This window comes from Silurus aristotelis, assembly GCF_946808225.1.
Source record: "Silurus aristotelis genome assembly, chromosome: 26".
In the NCBI taxonomy this organism is placed as follows: domain Eukaryota; kingdom Metazoa; phylum Chordata; class Actinopteri; order Siluriformes; family Siluridae; genus Silurus; species Silurus aristotelis.
The window spans coordinates 11,614,103-11,626,844 of NC_139599.1; the positions used below are offsets into that span (position 1 = coordinate 11,614,103).

The 12,742-nt window shown below is 37.2% G+C and overlaps 1 protein-coding gene across 4 annotated transcripts in view; it reads left to right on the forward strand.

Annotated features, from left to right (window-relative positions):
• fcho2 (FCH and mu domain containing endocytic adaptor 2) overlaps window positions 1–12,742 on the forward strand; it is a 56,560-nt gene that overhangs the window by 8,197 nt on the left and 35,621 nt on the right. For all 4 annotated transcript variants that reach the window (XM_083531827.1, XM_083531828.1, XM_083531829.1 and 1 more), the window contains exon 2: window positions 9,621–9,712. In XM_083531827.1, the coding sequence (XP_083387953.1) occupies window positions 9,621–9,712 (92 nt within the window). The remainder of the gene's footprint in view (window positions 1–9,620; window positions 9,713–12,742) is intronic.

Genomic DNA, 12,742 nt, shown 5'->3' on the forward strand with positions numbered 1-12,742 from the left:
GTATGAAAATAGATTCGTGATCCACATATTTGATTTAGCACGTTTTATGCTGGATGCCCTTCCTAACGCAACCCTCATCATTTATCCGGGCTTGGGACCGGCACTAAGAGTGCACTGGCTTGTGCCTCCCTAATGGCTGGGTTCAGGCAATTTTGCAATCAATATTATTAAATGTGTTTAACCTTTTTTTTGTGTGATTGCTAATTATAACATAAAATTGGGACTAAATGTGGAATATGATGCTCAAAAATTGTCTGCAAACTTTTGGCAATATAGTGTAGATGGAAGGATCAGAATTTGTTGGCAATAGCATGAATCCATGAACCCAACCTGCTTTTGTGTCCAGACTGTTGGAGGTGGTGCAATGCTGTGGGGAATATATATATATATATATATATATAATCTTTTCACAATTTGTTCCTATTAATTCCAGTCAGTCATTGTTTGTATGCTGCTTCCTATTTGAGTATTGTTGCTGATCGCATGCATCTGTTCTAATTGTTGTTCTAATTCCGGCATTATAATACACCATGTTGCATAGTCAAAGTAATCTCAAACTGGATCCTTGATAATGACAATGAAGTGTTCCTCAGTGGCCTTCCCAGTCACCTGATTTGAATCTAACGGAACACCTTTGGGATGCGGTTAAATGGGAGATTCACTTGAAGACTCAGCTGCAGGATGCGTGGTGCAAATATTGACAAGAATCTCTTGTTTCCAGCATCTTGTGGAGCACATGACATTTAAGAACTGAGGCTGATTTTGAAACAAAGGAAACGAATACCCAACATAGTATTTGCATAATGGCCCTAATAGTCTTCTGTGAGTGTAGGCACTTAAATATGTTTTTTCTTTGAAGAAAGCATAGTGGCTTAAAACTCACTAATAAGATGCACAAAGCTTAATATAAAGAGATTTCTAAAGGACTGCTACTTGCTAGTGTAGTATAAAATATGACTCACCAGCATGACTGCAGTAAAGTGATATTTTACTTTATACCAGGAATTTCTTGTTGCCCACAATGCCCACTCTGATGGTACTTGCATTGTAGCAGGAGATTTAATATGGTTAATAAAGAAAATCTGCAATACGGAAGAAATATCCAAATATGGCAAAAATCACAATTCTATAAATGTTTGGAATGTACTCACTGGGACCTGTATTCACTACACGTTTACCATGGCACCAAGGTGGATTTGAAGGTGTACACAGCTACTGTGCTTTTACATCCTTAGATCTTTAGACCATGCCACAGTAGTTAAAATGTTTTCAAACCAGAAAACTGGATGAACAAAAAAGTACAAAATTTCACATTTATGCCTTTAATCTGGCTACACTGCAGCATATAGTGTTGCACAACAGCACTGACACATGGAGCACGTGGCAAGGCGTCAGATCTATCACTGACTAGCAGAGCAAACTTTGCCTGCCACCAGAATGATGTCACATCATTCAGTAAGCTCAACATCTCAGCTTGTGCTACAGAGGGACACACAATGCAGACCTGTGGGCTAGAGTGTGTTCCAGGATAGGCACTTAAAGACTACTCCAGACTGCTTGGAGAGGTATTTACAGGAATAGTCATCCTGTCTCCTTTACAGGAATATTTATCAGTCAGCTATCATAGTGCCAAAGAAAAGAAACCATACATGAGCAACCTAAATGAATATTGTCTGGTTGCCCAACAATTAGAAGGTGCTTTGTAATATTGGTCCTCTCCCACACTTTCGTCACCCTCACACCCACTTCTCCAGACAAAGCTTACAAAACTAACAGGTTCACCGAGAACACCATCTCTGGCTCTTTACACTGTCCTGACTTACCATGGAGAGGCAGTGAACATACATGCATATACTTTACCTTGAATAGGTCTGCTAGACATCACTTCATCACTATGCAACTGGATCTTGATCTTCTGCTTGATCATCCTCAGGCAGTGAGACTGAGCTCCCATCTGCCTTCCAAATATTGAGCCCCATCTACTATTCCCTTTTCACACATGGCCGTGTTCTTGCATTTGCCTCTAACACCAACATAAAGATTGCAGATAACACAATGGTGATGTTATCTCTATGAGCGATGAATCAGCTTACACTGCAGAGTGTGAGAATGTGGTGAGCTGGTGCACAGAAGACTTGTTCTTCAACATTGTAAAGCCCTAAAGGCTAATTATATACTTTGGAACGTAAAGAAATGATGAGTATATTTCAGTCTTTCTATGTGGTAACAGAGTGCAGTGCTTCAAGTTTCTGGCTCTTCTCATCTCATGGGACATCTCAGATTCATCAACACCAATATACTGACCAAGAAAGCGAAGCAATGGCTGTTTTTCCTGATGAGCCTAAAAAAAGGCCGGTCTGCTCCTACAGCTGCTAGTGATTTTCTCCAACTACACCACAGAGAGCATCTTGACATCCTTCTATCTCATCATCCATTTCATCACCTTCCATCTGAAAGGCTATATAGGACCATTTATGCCTGGGCATCCCCAAGAGTTAGAACTGCTTTGAATCTGTTTACCAAGAATCTGCCACAATTTACTTTCATGCACAAGAAACACACATGCACTCACCCACACACGCACAGCAGACTATAACACTAATGAGTTACACAGGAGCACAGAGGTTCACCCTCCTTTTATAGTGTAGACTGTATGGACTTCTGCTGTTTCTCTTCAGTGTCTAGTTGTACGCCCTTTGCCGAATTTTCATACATTTGCACCATAAATTCATCATCTGAACAAGTAACTGTTACCTGTTAATGACATCCTAAAGGGTTGCACCACAACACAATGTAGCACAGTAACTAGAGCAAACAACTTCAGTTTTCTGGGAATAAGACATTTATCCACATTATGTTAAGTGTCCATACCCAGTGCTGAAGTTGCACATATAGTGTATATATACACACACACACACACACACACACACACACCTTTTTTATTTTAGTTATATTAGTTAAAGTATAGAAGTTTGGGCTCTGACATGTACTTGTAAAAAGTAGCCATTACTACTACCTGTTTTAGTGTCACGCTGGTAACTGGACCTCACGTCATATTAATATTAGGGCTGTCAATCGATTCAAATATTTCAGCGCGATTAATTGCATGATTGTAGTGAGTTACTCGCAACCTAATCGCATATTGTTTATCTGTTTTATAGACAGGAAAAATGCCACGGAACGCACAGGCATGTTTGTCGACCCCAAAGGGTTAATTAAGGCAGTGACACAGGTGGCAGAAAGCACTCATCCCGCTTGCTCAACCGACACTGTTTCTGCTTTTCATCTGGCCAAGCTAATTTCAGACTTGGCACATCAGTAAAAGATATTTAAAGATTTAAAAAATTATTTGTTAAAGTTTATTTATTTATATCTGAGTAAAGAAAGGACATTGTTAATTAACATATATTTCGCTGAAGGTTTTGATTTTGCCTTTTTAAAATATTTATTTATATATATATATTTTTTATAAAAACGGTCAAACAGAAATGTGCGCTGCATTAGATAATTTTGACAGCCCTGATTAATATATTAATACAAATCAAATTTGAAATGTTGTTACGTAATGAATGTATCCGGGCTGAACATACACCATATAGAACACAAGTGGAGAAAAGATGATGATCAAGTGATCAGGAATGTCTGTGATCTCAGTCATGTTTACATTACTGACTCATCCATGTTAGCCATCATTTTTGTTGCCTTCTGCTGTGCTCATTGTGAGCTTCAAAAACCACGTCTGTGGTGCGTGAGGAAGGAAATGATCGACTAGTGGTAGATTAAAAAAGCCACGCAATGACAGGAAACAGGTTGATTGTCTGAAAACAGCACACAATGAGAAGATAAATATTGATCATGTCACCAACTAGATTTGTTTTGAAAATGTAAGAAGTAGAAAGTACAGATATTTGTGTAAAAATGAGTAAAAGTAAAAAGTTATAGTGAAGTAAAGTACTAATACCAGAAAAATCTACTTAAGTACAGTAATGAAGTATTTGTTCTTTACTTCTTAAATCAGAAACCATAAAAACCAATTCCCTATAAGTTTTTTGGTCTGTTGTGCTATACGCGAGAGACCGGGAAAATCAGCCAAACTAATTAATGGTAAAGCGGTTAAACAGTAAATCGGGTATTACTCTGTCTGTCTGTCTGTGTGTGTGTGTGTGTGTGTGTGTGTGTGTATATATATATGTGTGTGTATATATATATATATATATATATATATATATATATATATATATATATATATATATATATATATATATATATATACATACATACATACTAGGGATGCACCGAAATAAAAATTCTTGGCCGAAACCGCAAAAGAGGAAAGCAAGGCCGAAAACCGAAACACCGAAAGAAATTATGCCAATTATTATTACCATTGCATTTATGGCTATGACTATGTACTAAACTTACTAAAATCAAGGCATTTAAATTTTTGTTTCAAAGAATAAATCAATTACAAATTATGAAAATATTTATTTATAGCACATTGCAACAATGCACAGGATAAATAAATTCAAACTTAAATGTTTAACTAAAATGCACTCATGTGTACATTAAATAATAATGTACAGGCCCTCTGGCCTGCTGAAAGGTTGTAAAATTAAATATGTTCTTTATTAAAAACAAAGTGCATTCAGAACAAGTGCAACTGCTTAAAGATACAACAATACAACACTATCACTGGGAAACTTCCTGCCTTTTCAAAAACGTCCACCACAGACGGAGTGCGCGTGCTCGGAGGGGTTTTGCTTTTCTGTGCCGCGTTTCTCTCATATTCAGCATAGTGATCGGCTGTTTGGATTTCAGGTGATACATGTTTTACATGTTTTGCAAATTGCTATCCGTGGGTCTTTCTCAGTTATACTGAAATACGTCCACACCACAGACAAGCACGTGCAGGCAGCGGTTTCTGTTTGTGTCATTACAACAAACTGTTTCGGGCGTGTTTTTTCAGTGATCAAAGTTTTTCGGCCGAAAGATTTCGGTGGCCGAATATTCGGTGCATTCCTAATATATACAGTACAGACCAAAAGTTTGGACACACCTTCTCATTCAAAGAGTTTTCTTTATTTTCATGTCTATGAAAATTGTAGAGTCACACTGAAGGCATCAAAACTATGAATGAACACATGTGGAATTATATATGGAATTATATACATAACAAAAAAGTGTGAAACAACTGAAAAATGTCATATTCTAGGTTCTTCAAAGTAGCCACCTTTTGCTTTGATTACTGCTTTGCACACTCTTGGCATTCTCTTGATGAGCTTCAAGAGGTAGTCACCTGAAATGGTCTTCCAACAGTCTTGAAAGAGTTCCCCGAGAGATGCTTGGCACTTGTTAGCCCTTTTGCCTTCACTCTGCGGTCCAGCTCACCCCTAAACCATCTCGATTGGGTTCAGGTCCGGTGACTGTGGAGGCCTGGTCATCTGGCGCAGCACCCCATCACTCTCCTTCTTGGTCAAATAGCACTTGATGCCTTCAGTGTGACTCTACAATTTTTATAGTCATGAAAATAAAGAAAACTCTTTGAATGAGAAGGTGTGTCCAAACTTTTGGTCTGTACTGTGTATATATATATATATATATATAAAGATATATATATATATATAAAGATATATCTGGCGCTCATAATGGTGTGGATTGGGTAAGGGTGATGTGATCAAACTTTCTCTCCTCTATGAAGATGAAGGACTTGGAATGTAAACAGGCAATGTAACGGCATAATTGTGTCTATAGAATGAAAAGAGCTAAAGGAATCAAGAAAAACAGGTCAGAAAAAACAGCAAAAACAACCCCAGACATTACTGAGAATTATGTGATAAAACCAGATACAATGCTTATGAAACAGGATCAGTGAGCATGTTACAGATGGAGAACAACACAGCAAAAACCATTAATCAGCTTCAAAAGTAAAAATAGCAGCTTGGTAAAGGTGTACTAAATCATCAACTGTGACATGCCTTGACAAGTTAAAGATTTAATTAATGTTTGCAGTGCAAAACTGAATGGATCTAAAATAATGGCTTTGTTAGTTATTTTATATACAGATCTAGAATTCTGTCCACTGTACATCATGGATCTCGTAGTGCTATAAGATCGCATTTATTTGATGAGTTATAATGAAAATACTTATTGACAGAAAGACAGAGAGTGTTTAATGCGAGAACCGAATGCATCCGTGTCACATCTATATTAATAATGACGCTGTTGGAGTAAATACATTGTGACATTTCTTTGTTTTGTTTTTATTTTTATTATTCTGCCGATTCTCAAATCCATCATTTGACAACAAATTTATCAAAGTTTTACATTCTCACCATATGTTGCATGACACTCAAATCACTCATTTGGCTACGTAAGTATGAGGAAATGCTCACAATATCTGTCTGAGACTGTGGCTGTATGTTACTATAGTTACCGCTGTGTACAAGGTTGGTTTTTTTTGGTAAGCTTTATATAGTGGCAGTGTAGAGTTGCACCAATATATTTTAGGGTAGCTAAAATACAACAGCATGTGTTCATTGAGGACATCTTGCATTGTACAATAGCATTTTCGATGGCATTCCTGCAAAAATTATGTACAGAAAATTTTTTTTTAGATGAATAAAGATCCATTTTGGAAATTGTTAGCTTGAGTGTTTTATTTTTATATGCTAGAGGAAACTATTATAAAAACTGCTAGAATCCATGCCAATATTTAGTCAAGAAAAGTTGTGTGAATCAGGAAGTAAACTAAATACTGAACCAAGTGTTTGTGAGTGTGGAGAAAAACTCAGCAGAGCTTCGGTGCACCTGATTTGTTTTTAACTGCCCTCTTTTAGAAACTCAAACAAAAAGAGCAAAGCAGCAGAAATGTGGCTGTCACTATCTTGTGGCTTTTGCCCAATTCGGTTTTAAGGTCTGCATTAAGGTGTTTTGCAAGCTCCCATCTGCTATGCCACCTTCTCTCTCTCAGGTTGTTGCAGTTACAGAAAGTACCAAGAAACACATTTCAGTAGACTGGCAGCAGTATAAGCAGAATGACTGAAGTGACATACCAGCAAGTGATCTGCACATTGGCATACTTCCTGCAGCCAATGGAGCAGAAAGTAAAGGAGTGTCCCAGTAAATGTTACCAGAGGGTGAAAACAATGCACTTCCTGGTCAAACACACCTTTTTTTATCTTGCAGTATTTACACTTCTTCATTGAAATTATCTGGCTGATGTACTGCATGGGGCACTTGTTCATCTTCACTACCATCGACCATGGACTGCAGTTATTTGAGTGGCGGGCAGAGCATTTTACACCTAGGCCTTCAGTGGGGTCCTACCTGAGTCAAGCCACCTCTAAAATCATTATGAGGCCACGGCTATAGAAATCATCAATACACTATATGTATGGTGTCGCATTCCACATTTTGTCCCAATTATAATTTCTAAATTGTAATAAAAGACAATCTTATAATTGTCTCCAATCTTCTGGGAAGATGTTCCACTAGGTTCTGGAGTGCGCTTGTGGACAGTTTTATTCATCTGCCTCAAGGGTGTTAGTAAAGTCAGGTACTGATGTAGGTAAGGTGAGGAGACCTGGAGTGCAGTTAGTGTTCTAATTCAAAAGTGTTGGGTAGGGATGAGATCAGAGCTCTATAGCAGGCCACTCAAGATTTTTCTCTCTAAACCATGTAAAGCATATCTTCATAGAGCTCGCTTTGTTCACAGGGGCACTGTGAACACAACATTTTATTATAACACATCCAAAGACAACCTGTACAATTGTGTGCCTCCAGCTTTTTGGTAACAGTTTGGAGAAAAGCCACATGTGGCAGGAAAGGTCAGGTGACCCAATACTTTTGTCCATATGGTCTATTGGAGCAAAAGTGCAGTATAACAAAACACCACATCACAGACAGGTATCTCTTGCTGTAAGAATAAACAACATTATTAAAGCGAGAAACCCAATTAATACAATTCAACACAATTCAAGTCTCCTTTTACTGTAGCCACGCGCATACGTCATCTTTAGCAGAAGCATCAATATTAACCTTATAAAATGACCCCAGGTTTTTCATGCATTTTTGTGTGTTTTTTTCCCCATGTATTAAATTTTTTGGGTGATTTGAAATTAAGGCAGAAGTATAAAGTTTACGCTGAAAGCCCAAACCTAAACTTACACTTTCAAGTAAGCTTAAGTCTTTTATTGTCAGTTTAACCATATATGGCTATAGTCTGTAGGACAGAATAGAAAAAAAGGTCACGAAAATGCACATCACTGTCCACTGTGCTTGCTACTTAATGAGCCCAGTTGTGAAAAGATGGTCTACAACATCAGCCAATCCCGGGACCTGCCTCACCCTCTTTATGTCTTCCAGTTCAATTCATTTTTATTTGTATAGCACGTTGAACAATGAACATCTTTATAAGTGTAAGTTTGTCCCTGATGAGCGAAGCCGGTGCCAACTGTGGTGAAGGAAAAACTCCCCGAGATGGCATGAGGAAGAAACCGTGAGAGGAACGAGACGAGGAACCAGATTTTCGGGTGTGTATTAACTATTAGGTGCACACCTGCCCATGGCCTAAGTGGATACCTGGATAATGTACTTCCACTTATCCAGTTACACACTTCTGGTTTAGCAGTGAATCTCACCCATCTCAAAGAAGTTGTGTATACTGCTGCCAACCATTACTGCAAACATACATTGTGCAGAGTCTTCTGTTTTAAGAGATACCGAAACGTCGCTGTCACAAACAAATCACACAGAAGGAAAAAAAAAAAAAAAAGTGTAAACCAGTAGAATATAAGTTTGCGATAATGGGAAAAATAATTCATAAAGTGCAGCTGATGCAATTTAATTTCTTTGTGTTATTTTATTTTCTCTGTGTTAGAACAACCTAACAAAGCAGTGTTTCATGCAAAAGCTGCAGAAAGTAAATAGCAATAGAAAGTGTTCTATAGCTACGTTACTGAAATGAATTGTAAATACTGCACTACAAATGATTTATGAGTTGTTACAGTATATAAATGTTTAGTTTGTTCATTTTCATTTAGTTGGTCACCGTCTGAAAGATATTTGCTGTTATTTTATTTGCTGCTATTTTATCAGTTATTTTATCTCTGTATAATTATGTCTGTATGTAATTGTAAATTTATTGTATATTCTAGATTATCTATATATTTTTTTTATCTTTCTATACACTATACATTTTTGTACAGTTGTACATGCAATGTACTTTTTCCATATTGTACATTTTATAAATCCCACATTCTCTACACATATTGTGACTTACACACATCCTGCTATGATTTAATTTCATATATATGTATATTTAATTTTTAATGTACTCGCTCATCTGCTTCTGCACATTTTTACACTGCCCAAAGCAACAGCTTCTGCACATCCAGCAGAGACTTTATATCTATTTGTTGTACACACATTTATATTTTCCTGGATTTATTTTTTTTTTTTTTTACTTTTTCTTAGTTGAAAATGCAACAAAATAAACAGTTTGAACAGTTTTGATGATCGTTGGTTTGATAAATGAGAATCTTGTGGATTGTTTTGTTTAGAAACCAGATTTTTATATTATGGCTAAATTAACAAAACCTTTTTTCTTATGTATTTTGTAGGGTGAGAAAAATAATGGGTTTGATGTCCTATACCATAACATGAAACATGGGCAGATATCCAGCAAGGAACTTGCAGACTTCATTAGAGAAAGGTAATCCATTCATTCTTTCATTTATCCATTCATTTCAGGGTTTAGTTATATTAAATATGGGTTATGCACATACATTTATGCATATTACAGTAACAATTTGCTGGTCTAATTAATGACTCGAACAATTGTATTAAAATAAATGTTCGAAAAACTATTTCAAAAAGGATATAGGAGAGTATTCAGACCCTCAGACTCCAAATTAAGATTCGTCTTTCTTGCTATATTTGAGATGTCTTTAGAACATTAATGTAGACCACTTGTGCCAAATTCAATCAAGTAGACAACTAAAATTCACGCAATTATGTATACAACCTACAATAAATAACAGATCAAAAATCAGCCATGAAGTAAAAAGAAACTCTGCAGTCTAAACAATGAAAAAAAATGTTTTTTATTCAGGAATTAGGTGAGGGTGAGGTTTGGTTGCTGGTTTTCTCCCTCTATTTAATGCAGTTGCCACCAACAGTGTTCAAGGCGGTGATAATCATTTTACTCACATCAGGTTGAACAATAGCGGGTTTTCATGATCCCGAGAGCTAGTTTGGAACGTACTTGCCGATAACGGATTAATCTAGCGATAGTTTTTAAAATTGATACTGAATAGAAAAAGAAACATATCATTCCATGTAAAATAATAATGAACCTAATTACAAAAATAAAAAATCCCCCAAAAAACAATACTTAATCTCAAAAATTTGCTAAATGAAACAATTTTTAATATATTCATTAATACATAATTTGTCATTAATACATAATTTAACATAAATTGTATAGTTTATAAATGATAAATAATACATATAATATAGTGCTCCCTGCGCACCGTGCACTTTCCCGGCACCGCACGGTCTCACGTGTAAAAACAAGCAACTCGTCGTGTCAGTGATTTGGCTTTTAGAGGCAAGCCAGAGAAACTATTGGTATGGATTTTTGGCCAATAGCCGATAGTTCCAGCAATCAACTACCGGTGCCAATTAATTGGCGAAACCGATTAATCGGTCGACCTCTAATGTTTTGTGGTCTGCCCCCCCACCTTCTTTGTTAGGAACCAAGTCTGTGAGGAATACAGATAAACCAATCAGCAATAAACCAGTCAGCAATGGCCACTCAGAACTTAACTTTATCTGGACTTCAGTGTCCCTGTTAAAACATGAGACTGTGAAGCTTCAGCATGTCAGAATACTTTGGGGTAGGACAGCAGGTGTGCCTTCCAGATTAAGGATAATGGTGCTTTTGGTGGGAGAAAGAGGATGCGGATTACACACCCTTCTAGCCAGATGACACCTGACCACCTCCAGATAAAAGAGTTCATCACTCTGGCAGGAGTGAAGGATAGAGGATTTTAATTCCTCATTCCAACCCCTGTTTTTTTGCTGAATTTAAGCAGGTGTTGGAGCATTGGGCCCATGATGAAAGTGTTGTCAGGGTCTGTGTTCATGACCAGTGTAGCACCTTGTAGTAGAGGCAGGAAAAACACATAGTTGACAGTAGGCAACCACTTAACATAGCTCATTATTTACTAGGAACAAAAGGTGGCCTTGTTTGGTAAGCACTGGGCTGTGGGGTTTTTCTTAGAAATAGCAGTGAATAGAGGAGAAGGTAGAGTGTCACTGTCTTCTAATTCGATGAGAAAATATGCAAGCCAGCATTAGTATAGACCGGACAGCTAAACTCTCCTCCTTGTCTGCACTGGGCTTTTATATTCTCCTGTTCTTTGGGGAGTGTAAGTGGCTGCAGGGATTAGCAAAGCCATACTGCCCACCTCTACTTTGTCAGGGTCCAGTGACCAATACATTGATATCCTCAGTACCAGAGCTTTCCAAGTTAAGTGGGAGAACCTGCTATCTGAGAAATACTCCCCTTGTATTTCAACCTTTTTTTGAGGCATGGCACAAGTTTCTACATAAAAAAAAGTCTTACAACACACCAAAATGATTACTGAAAAACTGTAGCCTAACACAGTTTATACAGTATCTCACAACAGTGAGTGCACCCCTCACAATCCAGCAACCATTTTAGTGTATCCTCTTAAGGGATACGATACTATAGAAATGAAACTTGGATATATTTGAGTCAATGTGCAGCTTGTGCCAGTTATTTAGACAATAATGGCAGTATGTCGAGTTATTTTTAAAGGACAGTAAATCTGTACAGCTATACAAGCTGCATATTGACTACTCTAAAATATATCCAAGTTTCATTTTTTTTTTAATACTAAAATGGTTGCTGAAATGTAAGGGGTGTACTCACTTTTGTGATATACTGTATAATGATCTGGAGTTCAGCTACTAGGTAGCATCGCTTTGAGAGCTCTCTCACCTTTGTGTTTTTTTATTTATTTATTTATTATAGTTGCCTGTTTCTTAGTGTGTTCACTCACAAAGGCACAAAATAGTCTTGTTTTGAAGTGGTGTTTTATTTGGAGATGGCATTTAAGCTTGCATGGCACCATGAAACTGTTGGATAACTCACCCCCCCACACCAGGCATAACTAAATCAGATCTTGTTTAAAAATAAATCCAAACAAAAGATAACTTTCCCCTGTATTGTTTCGAGCTCACCGTTTTTGTTTTCTTTTGACTATTACTCACACAAGGGCCTTTACCCGGATCAGAATTTTTATGCAGGGGTCAGAGTTTGCACTTTTCCTTTTCAAATATTTATCCATTATCTAAATATTTATCCACACCGCTACCCATCATGCACTCAATTAATTCTATTGTCATGAATTAACAAGGTCAATATTGCGCTACTAAATGCCACCCGTTGAGGTGGAGGAAGTTTTTCCATTCCTCTGCCAGTCATTACATTATAGGCATCGATAACAATGGCCAATTATTTCCAGTAACTGAAATTCTTATTAAAATTTAAATTTGTATAATTTCCCACTGCACACCTGACGATCTCACATGGCACAGTGGTCGAAAAATCACTCTGGTACTGTAACTAGACAGATACAAGCCTGAGTGAGAGGCATATCTCACACACACATTGGACTGTCTAGTAACCTTTAGACAAAAAGCTCTCTTAAAA